The 24901-nt window shown below is 37.1% G+C and overlaps 2 protein-coding genes across 2 annotated transcripts in view; both read right to left on the reverse strand.

Moving 5' to 3' along the window:
* Positions 1-18989, reverse strand: part of DOCK2 (dedicator of cytokinesis 2) — a 204163-nt gene extending 185174 nt beyond the window's left edge. The window contains exons 1-6 of the mRNA XM_075766092.1: positions 18762-18989; positions 8513-8596; positions 5587-5627; positions 2889-2944; positions 2634-2730; positions 893-1041 (exon numbers count right to left, since the gene is read on the reverse strand). Of these exons, the coding sequence (XP_075622207.1) occupies positions 893-1041; positions 2634-2730; positions 2889-2944; positions 5587-5627; positions 8513-8596; positions 18762-18804 (470 nt within the window). The 5' untranslated portion in view covers positions 18805-18989. The remainder of the gene's footprint in view (positions 1-892; positions 1042-2633; positions 2731-2888; positions 2945-5586; positions 5628-8512; positions 8597-18761) is intronic.
* A 4437-nt stretch (positions 18990-23426) lies between these two features.
* Positions 23427-24901, reverse strand: part of SPDL1 (spindle apparatus coiled-coil protein 1) — a 39571-nt gene continuing 38096 nt past the window's right edge. The window contains exon 13 of the mRNA XM_075766096.1: positions 23427-24306. Coding sequence (XP_075622211.1) covers positions 24159-24306 — 148 coding nt within the window. The 3' untranslated portion in view covers positions 23427-24158. The remainder of the gene's footprint in view (positions 24307-24901) is intronic.

The raw sequence follows: 24901 nt of genomic DNA on the forward strand, positions 1-24901 counted from the left end.
ATTCTTACAGAAATCTGTGCATCCAAATCACAGTGAACAAGTTAAGAGTTTCATAACACTGCGTGGTCATTGTTTATGTCTAGCCACAGGTAGCTGAAAACTTTCAGCTGCATATAGGCCTTCAGGCCACAATAACCACAGTCGCTTGCAATAGCTAAATACAGTTTGTAAGCAAATTCCAATACTATGAAGATTTGTTTGCCAAGCTCTGTCTCCCTTTATCAGATGGTGGAACACCACTTGATCCTACATAACTCCATTTTTGCCAAAAATATGTTGTGTTGCTGTGACTTTTCATTAGCAGGAAGCGGACAAGCCATTTTGTCAAGTAACTACTCTATCCCTGGTAGTTTCACTTCTATTACCGAAACTAGAGTTCTGCCTGGAAATTCCCTAGTAAATTGAGGAGGGGTGGGTGTAGGGTGGTGGTGTGGTGCCTTTAGCAAAGGCTCTGTGCGCTTCAGACTTTTGCTATTCATCCACCACGCTAAGGTGTCTCAGCACCACTTTTGAAGTGGTAGCATAACACTACTAGAGGTAGGCAATGTTTGTGAAGGATGGACAGGTTTTGGGTCCTGAGTACACTGATGTTTATGTATATAAAAGGACAGTTATCTGACCTCAAATCTTTACAGTTGACAAGTTCATGTATCTATAATTCACAAATAAATTAATGTTTTGAAAAAGTGATTTGCTATGAGAAGCCTCAACATGGTATCTACTATTATCACAGGAATAACAGGGACAATTTTGAAAAGTAAGATTCAATATGTCTGCATCTCACATTAATGAGTTACAAAACTGCAAACAGGAAAACTTTACCATCATCTCTGTTCTAGCTGGGGGCTTTAAAATAAAATGTTGTTTTCCAGAAGCAACATAGGCCACTTACTTGTTACCATAGTCAATTTTGGAAGTGACTTTCTGTTTGAGTTCTTTGAGCTCATCTTTTGGCAAAGTCCCAGACAGAAGCTGTGACCGCCACTCCATTAAGTCATACATCATAGACTGCACCTGCTGGAACCGCTCTTTCTTATTTGTCTAAGATATAAAAGAAAACAATAGGTTTTAAGCTTCAAATCGAAGTGAAATATTGGTCTTGACAATTAAAGGATGTGTCATATTTAATGTTAAATGATTGCAGAAGCAAGAATTAGACAGAGACTGGCTTCCTGCCTCCTCTCATCCCACAAATTGTTAAGGACAGAATGTCCCATGTGACAGTAAAGAAATTACATGAAATTTAGGCAGTTTGCATGGGGATAGGGAATTACATTATTTTTGGTTTATTTAATTGTGCTGGTTTAAAAGTTATTAAGTGTTATCACGAGAAAACATTACAGAAGCAATTTACTTCTGTATGAGATACTGATAAGAGCATGCTGGGACCACCACCACCACCATTTGATTGTGGTATTAATACATTTGGGAGAAAAACGAGAGAATGCATGGAAGTCACTAAAGCAGTTCCGGTGTCATTCACTGAAACAAGAAAAGTGTTAATTGTCGACTTTAACAAGAGGAAGACTAAGAAGTGGCATGATTCAGAAAATATATTAATGAGGAAAAACTACACCATATTCAAGATTTATTTGCCCCAACAGAGAAAAAAGCAAAATCCAATGGCTAGAATCCTAGAGCAGTCAGTGCAAGTTGTTCAAACAGGTAATCCATTAGAAGAGACTACTCAGGTACTCAAGAATTCACCATTTTTTTATATTTTTCCAGTCAACACTTTATGACTTTTTGGCTGTCAACAAGTCACTAGAATCAGTAGGGATTAATGTAGGGTTACAACATGCAAATGTAAAAAATAGCCTTCTATTCTTAAAATTTTATCTCTCAGAGTTTTGTAGTCCAGGGACAGATATATTATTATAAGAAAGGTTTGGTCTCTTCATGAAGGATAGTTGAGGCCTATAAAAATATTTCAGGTCCAATGAAAATAAGAAGATAATTTCAAAAAAGTCATTAATAACTTCTGTGGTTCTGTACTACACTGTGGGCATTACAAGCATATACAAGAGACCACCATGACTACAGGTTGCTTACTCACAAGGAACACAGATGCTGATGCAGTGGCCATTTTCACTAATACCCCTGAACATTCATTGCACTTTTATGTATTGGTAGAAGTGCTTACTAGAAAAAACTATTTTTTCAAAGATGGAAAAAACCATGTCTTTAAGAAATTTAAAGTTACAATATTGAAAGTAGAAAGACTGACTTCTGAAAATTGCCGGTTGGTAATAGCTACATTCTACCGGTAGCCCTTGAACAACTTTTGTTCTAGCATCTCAACAACATGGTAAATCTTTATCAAACACATCGTAATTATGGTCGATACTCCTATCCTGAAACTACTACAAATAACAATTACGGAAAATTTATTGTGTACAGGATACTCAAGGCTGAAACTATAGGCATGAAGTTACAGCACTCCTCAGCAGTAAGTCAGCCTTTTAATTTAAAGCCATTGAAGAAAATGGTAATCATCTAAGCAGTGATGAAGTAATTTCTTAAATCCTCCTATATCCTTCCCTGCATCTAAAAGACACTAATTTGAACAAGGTCTCAATATGCATAAATATGACTAATTAACAGGCCACACACAGCATGCAAGAGTGTCATACCACATAGAGCTGTTTCCAGATGCTTCCCCATTCCCAGAGAGTAGTGGTAACTTCTTGAACTAAAGGAATTTCTGCAGGTATTGTATTTTCCGTATGTCTAGGAAAGAGAAGGAGATTTATTACATTGAAAATGAAAGAGTATCTGAGTTTCATGGGTTTATATTATAGTTACTGTGTTTAAGGCATATAAATGCCTTAAAACTCATTCTTTAGCAGAGAAGATCCTTAATACATTAAAACAGTTAAATTCAATACCTTTTCTTTTCAACAGTAACTTCCTTGATGTGGATGAAAGATTTTGGAAATATTCCCTGTGAAGGAGAAAATAAATAATAAATATCCACACTTATTCTTTAAGAACATTTAGGTAACAAATGAGAGCTTTCCAAAACCTAATTCTACCAAATTTTCTTCATAAAACTATGACTATAAACATAAATCTATAATGGCTGTCTATCATTCTGTTTGACAGGCAGGTAATAGAAGTTTTGCTGTATCTTTATTTCTGTAAACACAGAATACATAGGATTACGTTTCTTCATAAGAAACACCATCTTCCACCCCCCTCCCCTCATCTACTCTCCCAGAAAACAGTACATACAGTTCAAATACGGTAAATAAACATTTTCTGTGTACATCAGCCCCTACAGTTCACCTTCTAGGAACAAAATATAGTCTAATTTAGAGATCAGCTTCATTATCAAACCAGAGGAGAGACGCTGATATAGGATCATCGCATCGAGTGAAAGAAACTCAGGATTAATAACAAAATAGCCATTGACATGAAGGATAGTAAACTCAAAGTTTACTTTGAGGCATAAAGAATGAAGACCACTGCGCATAAGACTAAAATTGCTTTAAGAAAAAGGAATGGCCTTTCATTTGAAATACACAAAGAAGGGACACACTTAGTAAAGCTGTAAACTCTCAGGCCTCCTAGGTGTATGTGGCATCACTGCAATTGAGATGATCTCATTTTGTACTACCTAGGGCCATGCAGTAAGATGCCCAGCGAGATGTAGCAAAGGAGGCACCAGATTTCATGACATTCTCAACATTTATTTTAATTGACCCGTGTAGAAATTAAATGGTCACCAGACAAAATGATCTAGTGTGATGTGTCCTTGCTGTACCACAGTTGAAATGTTTTAAGTCATCCTAAAGGAACGTTTGACCATCAATCTATCCATGACAATCCTCACAAATCCTAGCGAATTTAGTCTTGGTGTTAAGTTAGGTTCTTCTTGGATTCTTCTCTATTCAATAACTGACATCCATATGTGATACTTTACAAAGCCTCTCTCTGAACTAGATTTCAATTTTTATAGCCATTTTCTTTTAGCACTGGATCTTAATCAAAACACAATCATGTCTTATCATTTCCACATTTTTTCATTAAGATTTATGTTCAAAAGAGTCCATGAAGAAGCAAAGTAAAAGCAGAAGGTCCCATTTGTAGTAAATTTAGTGAAATCTTAGTATATGAAATTAATAATACCTCTTAAAACATGTTACACATGCTGACCTTGAAGCCCTTTTGCAATATTAAGAATTGGTTAATAGGAAGTGGTTAGTTTAGGTAAATATTTTCCCTTTTTAGTTTTAGAATTATTAATTAAAATAAACAGCAGTAGCATTTTGAGCCAAAAGAAATGTCAAAGGAGTATTTAAGACACAGTTGTAGTATTGGGCAGGATGGAAGGATGGTTAGGCATTCTCTCATATCCACCCCCAATTATTGCAGATCAACCAGCTAATAGTAACTACTTCAGGTAGCTTCCACTGAAATACTACGCTGCATCAAGAACTGATTGTGAACTACCTATCTGTGAACTAGCCTGGTTGCCACCTCATCTACGTCAAGCTAGAAATGGAAGCAAGCAAATAAGGTGTACTATGCAGTTGTATTGGAGCTCATAGAATAGGAGAAACAACAGGTGGAAGTCTAGAGAAAACAATTATGCATAATTATCACAATTATTCATTCCTCCATCTTTTAGGATGTGCAATCATTGAACAATGAAGTGAAACAATAAATCGAGTACCTAATACTTCCAAAAGGAAACTAAAATGTTACTATCACATACTGGTTGGAGAGAGACACAAATCAGTTGCTTTAAGTTAATGCAAATTATTGCTAATACTTACAAGCCACTGAATACAAAATAAGAAAAAGGAGAAACAGACAATTTATGACTGTTCTGATTTTTTCTGATGGCATATTGTTTGCCAACAACTGTCCCTCTGCTCCCCAGATAATCCTTTTTAAGTGGCTGTGAAGGTTTTGTACATTCTTTCTCCCGGCTACAGAGAAGCAACTTCCATGAAACATTTTTACTGTAATATAGGCATGAGTCTTTAACTTCAAATGCCTTTGCATTGCTGCTCCCTAAAAAAACCTGATACTAAGAGCAAGTTTCACAAAATGCTTTTCTTTTCTAGAAAAGTGCATTTGAAACCAAAAAGTCATTCTCTTACTACTTAATTCAGGAGTCATCATACCTAGGGTAAAACTATTAATTTGTGGCTTTCCATCTTTAGGTATAAGAATACTAGCTTTTCTTGGTTAATACTGTTTTTGTACATTAGGGATAAATTTAAGAATTTAAGCTTGATGGGAGTTGTTGATATTGAATGTTGCCTGAAGAATCCTTAGAAAAAAGTGCAGAAACAGACACATCTAGCAGCAAATTAATTCAAAAAGTTAAACAATCTCTTCATCAGTCTGTTAACCTGAAGACACAGTAATTAGTCTCCCAGTCCTTGCTTCTAATATTTACCAATGTTGTCCAGGATAAATGTTGATAATTTATTTCATCTCCAAAGGAAAGCAAATGGAGATAGCCAACTTCAGAGATCAGAATAGGACTATCTGATAAGGGGTACTACAAAACCCACTTCATAGGTTGATTCCTTAAAAATAGTCTCATATGAATGAATAGCATGATCTTACCTCTGATCCTTTATGTCTTACTAGGTAACCCTTGTACCAATCTAAAAGGAAGAAGGAGTGCACTTAGTATGCTGAACATATGCATAAAAAGTAATATAAAAATATAAAAAGTAGTATGCATAATAAAGTCAAGGGTTTTGTTTCATATAAGAACTATCTAGCATAAGATGTTTTAAGAATTAATAGTTACTTCAAAAATACATACATGAAAGTAAAGTGAATATCAGGAAGCATATTTAGAATGACTTGCACATTAGCAAGTATGATTATACAGTCTACTTTCAAGTCTTGCATAGTAAGTACAGATAATCTTAGACAGAATATAACACACATAAAAACGTAGGATAAGCTGTTTTGTAACATAATATATAACACACATCTTTCTCAACCAAGATCACTTATGATACTGGATAGTCCATGAAGCTCTTCCAGTTGTGTTCTAGGCGTAGTATTAATCCACTACTGTACATGGTTGTTATACATCCAGCATCCTTGAATGTAAGGGCAAGTCATCTTTCTGCCATGAGAAATTACAGCTTTTGGACCCAACTCAAATAAGCAGCTTCCTAGCTTCAAGAAAGTAAAGAGCTATCATGGGACTCCTGCTCCACTGATAACTAGAAACCTGAAAGAAAGAGTGCAGTATTGCAGTAGTGACAGTTAAAATACTAATTCAGACTTCGTTCCATCTATATCCCAGTTAAGTCACAATAAACTTCTACAAAGAACAGAAAACAAAGAGTTCAACCTTACTAGATTACAGCAGAAGCCACGTTCACTGTGCACACATTCCATCATGAAACATTACCTGCACAGCAACAGTATTCAACTCTGTTGAATCCTTCTATTTCACTCCAGAGAAAGCACTTTCTGACTATAATTTCAGGAACAGATATTATCTCTTCCCTATCACTTTCTCTCTCTCCATTTCTAACACAGCACAAGTATTTCAGCCATGCAACCAAAGCGTTAAAAAAAAAAAATCCCAAACAATACTGTGAGAAAGGTCATGTTAAAAGTCACAGGAGAATCACTAACCTCAAAGACAGACTCGGGACAGATTTTTTTTCAAGCTTTTCAACACTGGGATTTTTTCCCCAGTATCTTCTCAACAATAAAATTGCAACTTACTTCTAAAACTGAATATTTGCACACAGTCTTCAATTTATAACAAAGTGTGTAAAATCGATTTCATGCCATTTGCTGTGATGGCATGCGTATGCTCTGTGAATATATTTTGTGTATGCAAAACAAACTAAAATAGCACATAAAATGAGCACAGAAAAAACCTGTTACTGTTGGTTACTCTTCAGCTGCAGCTGGCAGCATATTTTTAAGATAGCTGATAAGATAAGAACTTCCTCACTTGCACAATACAAAAGATTCCACTTCTTCATTGACAAACATATGTCATAAAGCAAGCTATAACATAGTGCATTAAGAGCAGATTCAGAAAAGACTTTTAGGTAAACAACTCCATAACATCACCACTCAACTTGCTAGGCTGGGTAGACAACAAATATACCACAGGAACTGGAAACCTAAAATGCTGTTTCTGCAATTAACAAAGACAATATAGGGATGAAGAGGTTTCTCCTTTGCTAATGTATTTTTTCTTTACCAAAATGTTTAGAATGGAGACTTAAAGAATTATGCAGACCTTTCATTTTTTAGGGAAGGACACAAATCATTACTCATTACTTAGAGATGCATCTGTTGATTAGTAGTCTAATGAGCAACATCAATATTTTCACTGAAGAAGAAAAAAATATGCTTCTGTGCTCCAAAACATTAGAGGTATGGTTTATCAGATGTTCTTCTCAAATACTTTGTTTCCATGCAAAACAAACCAGAGCTCTATGAAGTGGAATGGGCTGGGCTCAAACAGCTTCATGTTCTTTGCAGCCTTACGACCACAACATAGCAAGTATCTCGCAACGCTGAGCTGTCTCTGTAACTGCATAATACAGCAGTTGGCCTTTCTCTTTAACATAACTACAGGTAATAAGATACAACTGACAGACAGTGGAAGTAGACTAAAGAAGATAATTTTACAATACGTTTTGCCAAGCTTGAAACACTTCATAATTTTTTAAACTCTTACGGGATCAAGAACATCACAGCAGATTGAAAATAAATTACTATTACAATGACATTTGCAGATATACAACTGTTAAGTTACTACTAATAATTCCACCCTTATTGTGTTATACTAATAAAAGCTTAAGTAGTTCTGGCAGACTTGGGAGACAATTCAGTAAGATTGTGAAGGTACAGAGGAATACACCATCACTACAGTATTGACAATGAATTTAGCTTCACAAATATACAAAATTTTATGTTTGCTTATTCTTCCACTGCTTGCATTTGTTGTACACTTATGCCAGTTGGTTAGCTATGTCCGCATACTGACTTTCTATTATGCATGACTTGAGTTGGACTTCTGCTGTTTGGCATGTTCAATAAGTTGGATAGTTTTCAGAAACGTTTCTATTACGCTGACCTACATACTATTTCAACACACTAGATTTCCATCTTATACTATAGTATGACTAGGGTGCTGAATATCTCCTAGCAACCAATGTTTAATTGAGAGGCAAAAGTGTATTCCATTAAAACTTCAATCAAATCTAATGTAACTTCCATCAGGTATATTACAAGTGGGCATGAACTTCACACGAACTCTAAATTCACCTTGATGACTTCCTCATTTGGTAATGGCTTCCCAAAAGACCCACACATACTGTAACATTTCTGATTTTGGGTCTCCAAAAAATGACTAGGTTCTTCCTCAAAATAAAATACCATCAACAATACAAACACCAGCATTAGAAAATTACTTATGTAACACGGGGAATTGCTGTGAAGTAAGAGAATTAAAGTTACTCACACAGATAAACTTATAGCCTGAAGGCAACTGACTTACCTTCACAGGACTCCAAGATATGCACCACATCACCAATCTGTAGAGGTAGTTGTGGTATTCCTGTACCTTTGAAATTGTATATAGCTGAAAAATTAAAGGACAAAAACACTGGTTTTCAATACAGCCAGTTACACTGAAAACCACACATGGTTAGTAAGATTCTGATACTAGGATACATACACTAGAAAAAACCAAGCAGAACCATAATTCCATCAAGAAACTTCATCTGTTACCATTACTTAATCTCTTTTCTTGTGAGAATGCAAAGGTGTTGAAAATGGCCAGTGCTAGAAAAACCCCACCAAACCAAACAACCCCAAAAACCAGCGTGTGCGTGAAAACAAGCTATTCATAACAACTGCTCTCCACAGGATTTAAGAGCATCTATTTAGACGCAGGTCTTCAATATATATGCGTTTATTGTGCTGGAGAATTATTAGCCTATTGGTCTGAGAATTTAAGTACACAGTTTACAGAAATTTATGGCGACACTGGTGAGAAGGGGCACGGAGAGGCATATGAAAATTGAATTTACGGAATTCTTTCCTAGGTTCAGATGCTTCATCTTAACATGAAACTGTTTCACATGCAAACAGTAGAAAGTTTTGTAATTTTCTGTATTTAATCACTCTGAAAAGAACACAGGAGCAGCAGATTTTAGAAGTGTTCTAATCAGAAGCTTATCTGTGTGTGGTTAAGAAACAGCTAATTTTCAGAGAGAATTCGAGAAAATTCTTTACTAGTTCTTACATTCTAGGGCTACAGGATGTGGGCTGCTATGGTAAGCGCTTGTTTCTGTATATTTTTTCTTCATAGGTTTGGTTATAGGCTTTTACAATAGCATTACAGAGTAGAAGTGGTTATTGGAACTAGTATCACACAGGGAAACTGATTAAAATACGTAAGCCTGAAAGTGCAATTACACTGTACAAGCAGGAACAGGACCCTAGGTACTAACCATGACCTCTGTTGTGCAGTAAGGATATCGGTTGGCAGGGTTTTCTTCCTTTTCTTATGACACACATACAGAGCATCCAAAATTGCAGTATTTTGGACTAGGGGAAAACTGAGCTAGGAAGGTGAGCCTGCCTCCAGTATATTCATTCCTGCATTCCTTTTGCTCCCAACTCCAGGCTTTTAAAGCAGGATATTCATCTCTGCCAGGCCAAAATGTATACTGGGGACACATTTTACTTAACATTATATTTAAAAGTCTCAAACTAATTTGTCTTTCATGAAAATGCCTAAGATAGGAGTGTAAAGCTAAATAGATTCATCTTCCTCGCTTTTTCAAGTGTCCCATAAATTGTGTTTCTTTTGCCATCATTATATTCATTGTATGTCTGGAACAGAAATTAGAAAGAATTTCAGGTTTAATTAGGAGGCTTATTGGACCAAAAATAAGAGGCCTTCCTACTAGTTCCTCCTCCTGATTGGGTAGAGCAGGGCTTGAATCATTAAACATAAAGGAGGAGCGGAAAAAAGAAAAAACCAAAACACACCACAAAAACCCCAAAACTTTGAAGTGAGGCTCTGCTGTCCAGATTCAGCCATTTTTTTCCAAGAGAATCTTGAAAACATTTCCTCAGAGAGCTGCTCAACACAAAATTTAATCTAAATTGTAAATGTGCACAAGTAGATGTGTAGTTATGTTCTGACTGGCTTCATTAGTCTTGACACAGATTTCAAAAAACAGAAGATGGCAAACAACCCTTTTAAGTTATCATGACATTTAGAGATAGTTGCACCGGAGCGTTGGTGGGGGTATGTGTGTGCTCTTACTGTTTTCCTGAAATGTCTATACAGATTAAGATTACTGTTAACTACTATATACTTTATATTTCAAAATATGCACAGTTGTATTTGTCTCAAAATATAAGATGCAAATTACTGAGTCATATATTCACATTGCATATTGGGTTTGCTCTCTTAAAAACTTCATTTAACAGCAATTAATATATTGAAAAGTGCAGTAACAAACTGACAAAGGAAGTGGCTGTATCAGCTAAGACTTTTCTAAATGAGTAAGTGGAAACTTCATGAGATGTTACTGTAGAATTTGGATTGTTTGGTAGGATGAGTTTAACAAATTCCTTTACAAAGTTTTAAGCTATAGAACTATCCTGACATTTTATGAAAAGAAATTATCTCCCATATACCATTGCAAAAAAACTATAAGCAATCAAACAGTCTAAAACCACCAGCTACATCCAGATGAATGATCTATAGCACCAGACAGCATATCACATCTGCTAATTCTTGAATTATTAACTGTGAATGAAAATTTGACTATTATCCAGTTATATCTTCTGCCAGCTGTAACCAATATCATGTCTCTTACAAACTGTGACCCTCATATCACAAGTATCACCTCAGAGTTCACCAGTCAAGAGGAGGGTTCCCTTTCCTCCACTCTGTCAGGATCTTCAGGGTTGCGTGCATGCGGTTTTGTGCACTGAAACATGTATTTTATTTCTTTTGCTCTTCAAAAGTACTGTACAGACTTAAAGGTTTTTTGGTAGTATACTCAGGTTTTGGGGGTGGGTTTTTTCGTTTATTTCTTTGGCGTTTTCTTTGTTTTTAAATAAACTCTCTAGCCAGCAGAAAAAGGCCCCTTCACGTCACTCTGAAGAACTTTCTGCCACTCCACTCCCTGGCATCCTCTGTCCCAGCCATAAACACAAAAGGAGACAGCATCCTTAGCGCACAGGAGATGGCCTGCTCCAAGACCCCAGCATTCATTCTAACTCCCAATAGCAGTTGCTGACCTCAGGAGCAACTGATGTCATGGCAATAAGATTAGTGGAAGAGATTTGGACAGCATACGCCCTCCCCAGCAGCCAGCATCAGGCTAAGGTGTTCCCATCAATAGCACATCTGTGCAAAGATGCTGTCAGATTCTCCCAAAATGGCACAGAGAATGCCCAGGAACTCCAGTCTTAAGACAGCATTCCTAAATATGATCTTTACAGTTCATTGAGAATACAGTTAGCTAAATTTCCCTCAGATCAGCAAAGAATAAAAACTCTCTTTTTAGAATTCACTGTCACCTCAGTGATAATTTTATAGCAGGACACATATGACATAGAAAAACAAATTAAAAAAACCAGTGCAAAACTGCTCTAGATTCCAGGTGTTTGTTTTAGCTCCCTCAGGAGGTAAGCTGAAAGCCAGCAGACCACCACAACAATACTGCGTCAGAAGGCAAGCCTAAGAAATACCAGGTCATACTGGTAACATAAAACATTTTCCAAACTGAACTCTGCTCAAGTACAAGTGGGCTTTAAGTTGTACTACAGGAAGATGGAAGTGATTCTCATCATTCCCATGAATCCTTTTTTTTGTTCAACTAAACACTACATGCTGCAAAGACAGTTACTCTAAGAAGCTTCCATATCTAACTCTGCTATCACTCTCACATATTCAGCCACCCAGAGCATAAGTGCAGACACCAACCAGTGTCCATCCCAGTAGCTAGAGATGAGCATGAAGGCTGAAGAAAATTTTTATCTTTCCATTTAATTCCTATGTATCTATTAAAGACAGAGTTGTTGGATATGATATGCATATTCCCCCCCACTAAATATATTTGTGTGTATACTGTTGAATATATGCATGCCTGCAAAGCCTGTTGCATTAAGCCACATAGGTGTGTACCTGTTCTCCAGAAGTAATGAAAATCTGTAAAGGACATTTCTTTTGACATTCCAAGACAAAGTAAATGAAACAGTCACTCTTTATTTGGAGTAGGATTCCTGTTAAAATTCAAACAACCACAGACTGAGACAGAAGCACAGTTAACATTTTATAGTTTAAATTATCATGTCCTCAATTTAGAAGATGAAAATTGGGAAACAAAATAGTACTTTTTACCTCCTTTGGGAACATTCACACACAGAATTCTCTAGAAAACTTACAGTAATCCAGGTAACAGAATCCCTTCCTCAAAAAGCTGGATTTCCTCAGTATTCGTGTACTTTAAATTCTTGCGATTCATAATTAGACTGTAAGTCACAATGGGACTGGTGAGCAAGGAAAATCCCACAGACCTGCAACACCGAAGCCATTTGTTATCCTAATCTTCCTACCTGTCTTTCCTGCCTGTTTTCCTTTATGTGAAGTCCCTGCCCTGTTCTTTATAACAAATACAAGCATTACCTTGTTTCATTTTTGAGACTCACCTTTTAGTAATAAGCCATGTTTCAAGCTGGTTTCCTTGACTACTTTCCACTTGAACAGAATTTGAAAAAAAACTTTCCCAAGGGATAGCTTTGCCGACCCAGCTTTTAATTTCACTTTACTACAATAGAAGGACTACCTCTGATGTCTATGTAATAGCTCATAAAGTGTTTTGCATATTCAGACAATTTCTAATGAATAGCCTTGGCAAGAATCACATTCCATTTTATTTTTGAAACATTAGAGCTCTACTTTTATGAGTAGTAGTCCATTCTTTCCTTACAGATCAATTCTTTGTGTTCAGTTACCATTTTCTTCTGGTGAAAATAGTGTGAAATTACTCAGCAAGGACACCAGCAAACCTCCTGTGAAAATATTATGCAGACTAACAGAATTTCTTGACTTCTAGAAAGAAACTTAGAACATTTGTGTTCCAGTGTTCTGAGTTAAGGATCTCCCCCTTAAATCTCACAGAGGAAGTATGCTGTAAGGAACATGACATGGATGCAGTTCTAATGAATATTTCACAGGTCAGACACATGTACCAAAGCTCAAGGTGGGCTAGAGGCAAAGTTTCATTTACTGCAAATCATGCTCAGCAAAGGGTAACTCTTCAGTTCTCAGATAACAAGCTGTTCTCTCAGCTAAGATATGAATACAGATTTCTTCACATGCTTAACCCTCGGGGCCAGGTGGAGGTTTTAGCTGACTTGAGCTACTTATTTTCCTTCTTAAACACAATAAAGCCAGTATAAGAACCAGGAAGTTCTAACATACCCAACTAGTTATATCGAGATACTGTTTCTGACTCTACCTTTTCATAGGAACTAGTAGCAAGGTCATTTTCCTTAGAAGTCTTTATGAAGAACAGAGTAGTTAACTGCACATTTTCCTTTTCATGACAGATTGTAGCTAAAGAGATTCCTTTTCCAGCTTCAGCTTCATCTTTCTTCAGTTTGCCTTTTCCAGTGAGCTATACTTCATGAGACTGCTTGTTGTTTCCCAAGCAGCTAGAGCAGTCTGTTAGATTCAGGGGGTGCATTTCATGGAGCAGGCAACCTATCCTAAAGAAAGGTCTGCCTCCCTTACAGCTCGATCTATTTAGATGTCGCAGAGATGTAAAATACATTTCTTCAGCAAATGAAATCAGACAAGCCAGTCACAGCCCTCCGCACTCAGGCTCAGCATATGCTTTTCTGCAGTTTCAAAGTCGTCACCCACTCCTCCCCCCAATTTATGCTTCAAATCAGCAAATACCCACTTTCAGATTCAGCAGTACAGGAGTAAATCTGACACTTGAACTTCGCATGCCAGCATAATATTGCACCAGCTTGTAACTTTTTCACAACTGTGATGGCTTCCTCAAGGAAACGAACACTTTTCATCTAGTACATTAGTAGGAAATTGCCATCCCAAGCCATTAGCCTACCATGACTTTTCTGTCTTGTATCATCCATAAAAGTAGCATACATTTATGCTGGGAATGCTTCAGGAACAAGCTTCATATGTAAAATCAGGAATACGATTTCCAAGTGCAAAGCTGAATATCAGCTCTCTGGAGTATGCTATTTAATGAAGTAAGATACAAGAGTGGGCACATAGCCTGCTTTCTACCATAATCAAGGGATTGTGTGGTTTTCCAAATTTACTCAGCATACTACTGCTCATCCAAAGAAGGTTGGGCCAAACACTCTCAAGCTGAAACTCTGCTCATCAGCAGAAACTGAAGGTGTCAGGCATGCTTCTAATAAGACTTAGAAATTCAACATGAGAATCATTCGTCAGACTTGAAAACGAAGATTTCTGTAAACATGGAAGACAAAATAACCCCACATGGTCAAAAAGTTTCCAATCTGTATTATTCCAAAAGCTTGTCAACTTCCATAGACTTTACATCTCAATAGACTCAGTTTACCCGTATTTCTTATTTTCCTGAGACACAAGAGGCACGCTTACAACAGAGCATCAATTCAAAAAGCACTTCATTTGTGACTATAGTTGTCAATACCTCGTATTCCAGGCCTCATTACTCCATGGCTTTCCTAAGAGTGTAAATTCATTTAATTTCCAAAAGTCTCATTGAACACTCTTCCAAAACTAAATCCTCAGTGTGACTATTTCCCCAATTGATTTAGGTTTTTTCCCCCCTCTCTCTTTTTTTTTGCTTAGTTTTGGTTTGGGGGCAGGGAATGGGACAGGACAACTGGTGGTGATATATGTGTGTGTTTGGGATTTTTTTGTTGTTTGTTTTTGTTTGAGTGTTTTGGGTTTTTTCATTACTTGGAGTGAAAGATTCTCCCATGATTCTCACCAATTTGTATAGTGAAAGAACAAACACATTTAGCTTCCAAGATAAATAAAGGAAAATAAAATGGACTGTGAGCCAACAGCTTGGCTAAGAAAAGGAACTCGTGGGTATAAACTATAGCTTATTGAATTTGTAGTTATCTGTTAACTTAAAGCAATTGTGCGAAAGCACACTCCCTATTGAAGACAACCCACAAGAAAGTTATACATGTATGAGTACTTATATAACTAGTATTCTGTTACTCTTGGAAAGTCCATTTAATTATTTTTCTCATTTTCATTGTTCTGCTTTGTGACAGACTAAATCACAGATATTGCAACAATTGTGATTTTTTTATGTACAAGTATAAAGAGTCTTATAATACAATGTTTAACAGAAAAAACTTCTTTAATCCAGAAAACAGACTGGAATGGGGTGAGCGGAGAAACAGCAAGTGGTAGTACTATTACCACGCATGATAACACAGCTTGCACAGATTCTCTTTCACATCAAAATTGCTTATATGCTTGTAGCCTAGAACAGCAGGGGAGCAAGCACAGGGTAAAGGAGGCACCACCAGGTCTGCAGTGTCAGTTCTCCCCAGTGACCTACTCTAGATCTTAAATGATTATATTCTGGTTCAGACTTCCCGTTAGAAAGCACAGTCATACCTGCCTTTCTTCAAGGAGAAGTTCCATGAGCATGGAGAACACATCTAAAACAATTTGTAGAGCAGTGCAATAATCCATTATGGCTATGGTCACTACAGTAGAGGGAAATGTCTATTCAAAGTAAGTGTAACAATGTTAAAGAGCTACTGTTATTTTCCAGCTTTGAAATGCTTTGTGTGATCAGTTCCTTAAGATCTGATATCTGCCAGCTACAAGTTTTGCAAACTGAATATTTACCTTAAGCCTCACAGCCATAAAACTTAAGAAATTATTTCTATAAACAGTAGGCCTAATCTCATTTTCCCTGTTATTAGTCCTGCACAGCAAGGTTGTACAGTCTTTGTTCTTGAGCAAGTTGCTTTGTGGCTAACTAGGTTCACTTTTTTTTAATGCATCCAGAAGAAAAGGTATCATCTTTGAGAATTATCAGAGTGGAAAGTAGAATTCCATCTGCTGCTTCACAAACTGGATATATCACTTCCTTTACCTATTTAAAAGAAATTTATCAAAGCTTTGATAAATTTGTTGTCTGCTTTTAAACACTAGCGGAGTTCCTTAAAGATACAGATAGCCAATTGCACCATTTCCTATTCAGTGCATTTGATAATCTCTTTTCATTATTCATGCTCTCTGCAGATTTCTTTTAAACAGTGGCTGTTTGCTTCTTTGAGTTAAACTCAACAGTAGGTCGAGTGCTAACTTTTTCTTAATTTGCAGCAGGAAACAAATTTTTAAAACTTGCAAATAAAAAAAGGAGTTTTATTTTGCCCTCATCTTCACTCTTCTTGACACAAAATTACCACTGATGTCCTAAACGCTTATATGACAGCAAGTTAGTCTTTCAGTGAGTTCTAACCCCTAGCCCACACATTCCAGGTCACTCTGCTGGCACCTGGAAACTTCAAGTCTCAGGGATACAACAGATTGCAGAGTATTCAGTGAAGCGACTAACATGAGTAAACCAAATGTGTCTTCAGCACATGAGCAGTTGTACAATCAGATTCCAGTCTCTGCTGTAAGCCCAAATAACCAGACTGAAGGAGACAAGTTTTATCAGGGAGGTAGGTGAGAGAAGCAGCAATATTTATAGCAGACCACATTTCAGAAAGCAGTACCTGTCCATAGTAGTGATTGCACTGATACCACCCTACGAGCTATACATAGGACATGCTCTGAAATGAGTGCCATAGCTGTTAGAGTTAACAGTATTTGAAGAGCAAGACCACTGGTCCACTACCAGATCAAATAAAACCAAGTCCTTCTGAGTTTTTAAGAACTCCTGAATTTGTGTTGCCTCTATGGCATTTTAAACTTAACAGCATCAAAATACTGCCATTAAATGTTATTTTCTATTATTTGCTTTCATTTTATGCATGAAAATAAGTGTTCATAAGTGATTCAGTTAAAAGTTTACTATTTTGAAATAAACTTAGATTAGAGGTAGAAAAGGCTGCTATACAAAATTGCACATTCTGAATATCCTATTTTAAGTCAAACAGTGCAGTGAATTGTTCAATCAAAATGCATTGTTATATTCATGAAAACAAACTTCCCTGGATTCTCATTAGTTTGTGAAGTAACATATTTAACAGGATTGTTTTTGTTACATGTGGTTTGTTGTACCTTTCAAATACCATCGAGACTACTATATCATACTAGCTTTCTGTATATTCTGTGATCATACCTGCTCTGAAGTTAGACAGACAGAACTTCCCTGCAAACACAGCAAAGGCAGGCTGCCTGTTGACCAGGTGACAGACCGATGACAACTTGAGGGCCTTTCAGGGGACGTGCATCAGTCAAGCCCCATAGGCTGGTCCACTGCAGGGCTCTGTGGAAAAACCTCGCTAGCCTATATCACACTTAACATCAAGTTAGGTTATTTGGCCTCCATATTGTTAAAATTATAGTGCAAGAAAAGGAAGCCTTTTTTGTGATTAAATGAAACTCACCCTGACCCAAAATGCTCCCTGTAAAAAGCTGCTATACATGAAGCTTGTTTTATATTATTCCTGTGAATTACTGATTAGAATCTAGTACTTTTATCCATGTGAGATAACAGCCATCGCTAGTTTAGGGATACAGAGACCACATCCAACAAATCCAGTCATATTTTCCCCAAAATCAATAGCCTTCAGAAAAACATGTGCAGAAGTTAAGTACTTTCTGCTATTTACAAAACAAACAGAAAATATTTACACCCTTTATTTTGTAATATAAACCGCCACCACAACAGGCTACTTTGATTTCACAATTCTACCACTGCTGCACATGGAAGCTGAACAGGAAGACATTCTTTTCCTCCTATTAATTCCTTCATGATTCATTTTATTTCATGAAGCCAGTTGGGTGGGGTTTTTTGGTTTTAATGCCTATCACAAAATATTGTGGCCGCCTTAAAGTAAAAAAAAAAAAAGTCTTAGAATTTTGGGATTCCAGATTAACAACTATAAACTAGTAGGTAAAATAAAACATAAGTATTACAAGATAACCATCTTCTGTACTGAGAAACTGCAGTTAACTTCAGCAGGACATTGCTTTCAAGTGCTTCAACTTTGATTCCTAATTTTAAGGTTTTTTTAAACAGCAATTCAGTCCTTTATGCAAATTAACATTATTCATTTTAAGAAAAATTGATGTTGGAAGATGACTTTCCTTCCAAAAAGTATTACTTACCAACTCACATACAGGTTTTTCTGTAACACTAACCTCAAGTAACAGTCTTTCAGAAGCAACTGCAGGATTCCCCTTCCCCTACATTTGTTCCCCATAACTTTTAGCTGCTACTTATTATACAGCATACTACTTACTCAATCTGCTGCTCAAGTATTGAGATGGGAAAAGCTGCGTTACTGTAGGAGTTCAACATTTGAGGTGGGGGGTTGGGGGAAGTGTGCGTGGTGGGGTGGAAGAGTTAGATCTCCCAAGCTGACACTTGTGTAACTTCTTGTCATTCTGCTCGAAATATTAAAACTTTGTACAAAATTGATCATTTCCATTAAGCCACCATGGTAAAGCAGAGGGCGTTATCACACTAGACAAAACACCTGCCCACATCCTGTTCAGAAGTTATGAAGACAAGACTCAAATGGCAGTTTACAAGGTTACATACCCACACCACTCTTCTTGTCTGTCTTGTGCCATCTCGCCATCATACATGAATCCGTGAGGTTCCGAAGGATGCCCACCACCAGGAAAACCAAGATTTACAGGGCACAGACTTGAAGATGGGTAACACACACAGGCACTGGAAGCAAGATCTGTTTTCCAGCTGCTGTCGCTAGGGTCTAGCAGGCAGCTGAAGCAGCTGCGAAGGTTCTGCGAGATTTGCTGCTGTTCTGAGCTTCCTTCCTCTTTTCTCAAGATACTGTAGCCCAGTGTCATGGGGGAGGGGAATCCCAAACTGGGTGTTTCTGTTGCATGATACTGGCTGTAACACATAAGCAGGAAAGAGGAGAAAAAAACACCCCAAGTCCTCTCCTGCACGACCCCTAAACTGAAGATCTAAACTGGCAGGCTACTGCGTGCAAAGCCCAGGGACAGTAATAACCTCGAGACGTGGGTTAGGTCAGTTCTGAAGGGCATCTTACTTCTTAAATGACACCAAAACCAGATTTTAAAGATTTGATTCCAACAAGGCACTACATCTTAAAAATGACCTTCTTCTAACCTGTCCTGGAATGGGGATTTTTTTTTTTTCATAATAGACTACCCCTCATAAGAGAAATGAGGACAAAGCCACATTTCAAATCACACCCATTCCTTTGTATTTCTGTCATTTTTACCTTCAGAGGAAAAAAGTAGAAGTTCTCTTTTTTTCTCTAAACAAAGCAGCACTTTCCTAAAGATCTATTGTCAAGACAAAACTCCAAAAAGTAATTTATTGCATATTTACAGCCTTTACTTTCACACAGGCTGCTGCGTGAGCTAACTTACCTAATGACATTTTGGATGTGCAAAGATCCAGCCAAGTTGCTTGTAATTTGGGTTAGGGACAATGTACCTAATTGAAAAAGAGTATCTTACCCTCTTTCCTGTTTTTTTGAAAAAAAATAAATTCCAAACTATAAAGAACAAGCAAACAAACAAAATGCTTTAGAAGATTCACTGTTTCTTTATCTCCTGCTCAGTACAAAGTCACACAACAATCCTGTCCTCTGGATATTGCAACTTAACAATCCTTGTTTATCCAAATGGTGTAACCATGCTGTGCTACAGCCCTCAGGATATTTTTGATAACACGTGACATGCCAGTTCTTGATTTTTACCAGCAATCACGAGAAGCACAGACTGCCAGCCTGCCTCATTGCACATGGAATTCTGATTCCTATTTCTGGAGGAAAACCATCTTATAATTTACCATGGATGTGCTTGAATTGCCCCAATCTTAACCACATCTACATACTTGGCAAAAAGATTCACCTAGTTTTGTTTGTTTGGGGTTTTTTTGCTAGTTATTTCCCTCCCTAAAATAACATTGAAATTCACATTATGTTTATTAAAGGGAGCTAGAGTCTGAGCAACCTAGGTTATCTCCCTCTACAGACAATCTGCTTCATCTCAGACTCCTAAATCTTTCTTTTCTATGGAACATCCAACTTACATTGTTTATCCACCAGAAAAAGATTTTGAGGCTGAACCATTTAATCCTTTGGTTTACTATGTATTTTGAGTAATAACTTCCTAACAAACAGTAACTGTCCTCCTTACTCCTCTGAATCCCTGCTGCAGCAAATCAGCCCTTCCCACATACTATTTGGCCCAAAGGTCGTGACTTGCATTTGTTTTCTTGTTCTACATTACTCTTCCTCATTATGTTTCCCTGTAATGCAAGAGTCCTGAGGAAAATTGTTCCTTTCCAGCACTCGTTTACAAATATGTTTTATCATATAGGTCTAATAAGCTTAATTAATACTACTATACTTTGAAATGATCCAAAGAAATGACACACAGAAGTTTCACCTCCAAACCGGGATCCAATTTGCAATACTTTTCTGATGCCCAGAGTCTCCTCCATCTCAGAGACCTGTTTCTGCAAAAAGTACACAACGTCTAAATACCGCCGTACATCCAAACACAGCTCTGTCCCACCTCAGCGCTGGTACCCCTTCTTACCATGCCCTGACAAGAACCCAGGATTCTGAGGTCCTGGCTGCTTCCCACCTGCATCCCTTCCCCCCACCCCGCCCAGCTCTCAGCATCACACACAGCTGCTCTTGCTTCCTCCTGTCATACTTTCATGATGATGCTTTTGCAACTCATTAGCTACCAGCACCTACTACCACTTTCCCCTAAGGTAGCCAAGACAAACTCCTCATCTGACTGCATCTGAAAGTCTGAACTATAATTTCTAACAAGTGGATTGAGCAGCAAAATCTTTCTTTCAGCTTTAAGAGGAAAATGCATCCAGAGAGTAAAGCATGTGTGGTAACCCTAAAATCCCGTGTTCCTACAGCAGAGAACAAACCCCAACAGAAGTCTAGAGAATTAAGGCGGATTATAGTTATGCCCTTTGTCAGTGGAGGTTTTTATTCCACGTATGTGCTGGTTTATTTGTGTAATTACCATTCCACATTACTGTTCCACAGAAAATAGCAGACAGAATCATTTGTCACCCTCACATACCTTACCTTCTTTTCCTTAAGTCTTTGTACAGGCAGAAGGTCTTCAAAGGCAAGTAGAAAATTCCTTGCTTTCCCAAAAGATAAAAATCTTTCTGCATAGGGAATTGATGGATAGAACTTACCTTTTGGGAGGGTTGGGGAGGGAAGACAGGCAAAGAAGGGAAGGAATTCTTGCCTCCTTTAATACTGCTATCAATTCTAGAAAACCAGATCTTGTAAAATACTGTCTAATTATCAAATTTTAGCTATGCTAACTTCCCTTATACAGAAGAAATTAAGCAGAAAACAAGAGTTGCATTTAACTGGCTCTAAATTCTATTCTCTGCCAAGATGCATGAATGCAGTTGCATCAATGTAACTGATGCAATGAAACAGAAGGCAAGAAAGAAAATATGCAAAGTATTTTCACACACTTAAAGGACAATACTTTAAGTAAGTTATGGCACAACAAAAGCCTCAATTCAGGCATCTTCCCTCACCTGCTAGTTGTAATTCTGCAAAAGATTTGTAAGCATGTATTATCTAATATGATCTAAGTAAACTAGAGCAGTACAGGTAGAGCAGTACTTTTTGGGGGTAGATAACCCAAGCAGCTTTATTCATTTGCTGAAATAACATCCCGGTTTTGTTTGTAGCATTAACAGATTATTTCAATAGAAAAGCATTTAGAAATTTCATATGCCAAGTAGCTCAACATAATTGTCTCAGTAAACAATCTACAGTTCAGTACTCCCATTTAAAGTACCCACATCCAATGTCAAGTTACCAAATGTTTTCCTCTAATTAGAACAATTATGTACTGCAGTAGTTTTATGCTATTTGCATCTCAGTGTACAGTAAACAAAGCTAACTTTTAAAGTTTGCATAAAAGATGTTCTAACATTTTATAGCATGAAAAGCATGATTTCTTCAATGTAGTATTAGTTAAATTCATGCGTGCTGGCAATTTCATGGGTATGCGTCAGCTTCCTGTAGTATCACAGAACACCTTAAAAGTTAACAAGAAATACACAGACTTCCTTAATAAGAGACTGAAGAATTTGGATGGATAGTAGATTTCTTATAGAATCTAATCGTATCACTTTGTTGATCTGAGACAGGAATTTAGGATTGTTTTGTTCAACAGTAACAGTCACCACCAAGCTGTGCCTAAGTTTAACTAGGTAGAAACAGACTGGTGACAAGTTCAAACTGCACTGGAAAGCGAGAAGCCACATCTGCTCTTTCAAGTTTGCTTTACCACATCTTCTGTTATCACTCAACAAGATCACAGTTCAATTTTTGTTGAAATGACTGAGCTAAAGCCACCTGTGTGCACAGTCAGTTAACAAAATTCTGGGCATCACTTCTGAACTGGCACAACTGTACACAAGGATATCCAAGCAGTTGTCTTGGACAAGTACATTCAACAGATTCATAAGGGCACATACAGCTTTTGGAGAAAGTGCTAACTACTTACACATTTCTCTGCAAAAAATTGTCTCCCCACACACACTGCCAACCTGTAATGAAACCCATTATCTTTCTTCAAGAGAAGACTGAACTCCAGACACTATTTGTAAGGTACGTTTGTCCATTATCTAGAAGAGTTCTGGTGGGGTGGTGGGAAAATTATGGTGAGCATCACTACTACAGTCCGAGCTACCAAATGAAACAGTGATCTGACCAAAGCTAGAAAACAACAGATAGAAAAACTATTTTACCATCTCTTGGTGCTGACCAGTAGTATCTGACATGAGCTTGGAGTTGCATCTGTTTAAATACACAGGCATGTTAGTCTTAGATTCCAAAGTGCCAATGGAAGTTAACATACAGCAGATCAAGCTGTCAAATATAAAACCCACTGGGTTTTAAGATTCTTCCCCAAGATTTTTTTTCATAATAGATTTAAAAGGAAAAGTTTCAAAGAGCTTTCATCTTAACTACTAAATCTTTTACTTACAAAGTGGCTAACTCATTCAACTAGAGGGAGCTTAAACCATAGTATACTGAGTCAAGTGAAGTAAATCTTGAACTTCCGTATAAATGCTAAAAAAAATTAAAATCAATGGCATTAGCTTAAATATTCTCAAAATTATTCTTTATGAAGTGACATCAGAAAGCTACAGAAAATTAAGATTTGTCTCCTAAAAACATGACAAACACACAGCATGTATATTACAATTTCTTAGCTTTTATTGAATGGTACTTTTAAAAAAAAACAACTACAAAATCCTTTCTACAAAATACCTCACTTCTCAATCAAAAAACCTGACGGCTTTAGATAAATGTTTTGTCTCAAATGCAATATAGACTACATTTTAGAAAGGAAGAGAAAGAAAGGTTTATTTTCATTATTAGTATAAATACAAGAATTTATAGACTTTCAAAAGAATACTACCCCACAAAATGCATAAAAAGATTCACGTGCACCTTTGCACTCAGGTCAGTCTGATTGAACAATTACACACTAGGGAGAAAAGTGCTCGGAATTCTCAATCCAGGAACTGGAAAATATTCAGGAACACATGGCTTAGTTGAGTTCTGCATCAACATTGGTCTGTCTTGCTCAGGGTTGACCCCTGTCTTACCATATAATAAAACTTGTGGATCAAGTACTTATCTCTCAGAATAGCACTGTGCTTCAAACATAACGATTAACACGTGTTTAGCAACTTAACCAAGATTCAAGGCAACACTTTGGGCCACATTGCCAGGGAACTTAACGGGTGCCCTCTAGGAAGTTAAGATATCAAAAGTGCAACTCATTGATGTGATCATACTTTTCATAAAACGAGGCAGATCAATGTCTAAGTTCGGAACCTGTACACTTCTGTATGATACAAGTTTACTCAGTATTTCCTGCTGAAGCAGAATTGTTCAGGTTCCTTCCACAAATGTAAGTTTTATTGCTGAGCACACTGTGTTTCAGGAGTTGGCTTAGAAGATACATACAACGTTGTGTATTTTTTCTTTTGTGTTTTCTTCTCAGTCGTGATTTTTTCTTTCTTATCTTCTTTTTCCATAGATTCAAATCTGGATTCAGCTGTTAACCTATAGGCAAAGCAACCATTCTAAATACATATTTAGTTAATAAAAAAAATCAGGGCTAAAAATAAGAGTTTTAAGCAAAATCAGCAAGCCAGCTGGCATACCAGACCATCCATATGCAAAGACAGAGCAAGCAGTGTTTAAGAATGACATGAGACTAAAATGAAGCATTTTGATATCAGTCCTATTCACATTTCATCACTTAAAAGTATAGCCTTCCTCCCCATCTGCTCAAGTGTTTTGTAATAAAGGTTACTGAATGTGTTAACTGGTTGGGATCAGCCTTTAAAAAAAAACAACCCCAGTGACTGTGCCATGCACATAAAGGAGATCAAGTCCACAAAAGCACAACTCCAAGTGAAAAGTCCCCAGCAACGTAATGCAAATGTGAAGTCAAGCATTTTGCTTTAACACCACCAAAAAGAGGACAACACTTGAAGCAGTATACTAGTTTCCAACCTAGCTCTGCACTACTTCTGCCTTTATCTTAATGCCTGAACATCTGAAAACAAGTTGTTGGAAAAAAATTACTTTCAGGCAATAAATTACATCATTTGTCTACTGACATGTTTTAATTCTACTGTGAATGTAAATGGGA

Source organism: Balearica regulorum, chromosome 14 (assembly GCF_011004875.1).
Source record: "Balearica regulorum gibbericeps isolate bBalReg1 chromosome 14, bBalReg1.pri, whole genome shotgun sequence".
In the NCBI taxonomy this organism is placed as follows: domain Eukaryota; kingdom Metazoa; phylum Chordata; class Aves; order Gruiformes; family Gruidae; genus Balearica; species Balearica regulorum.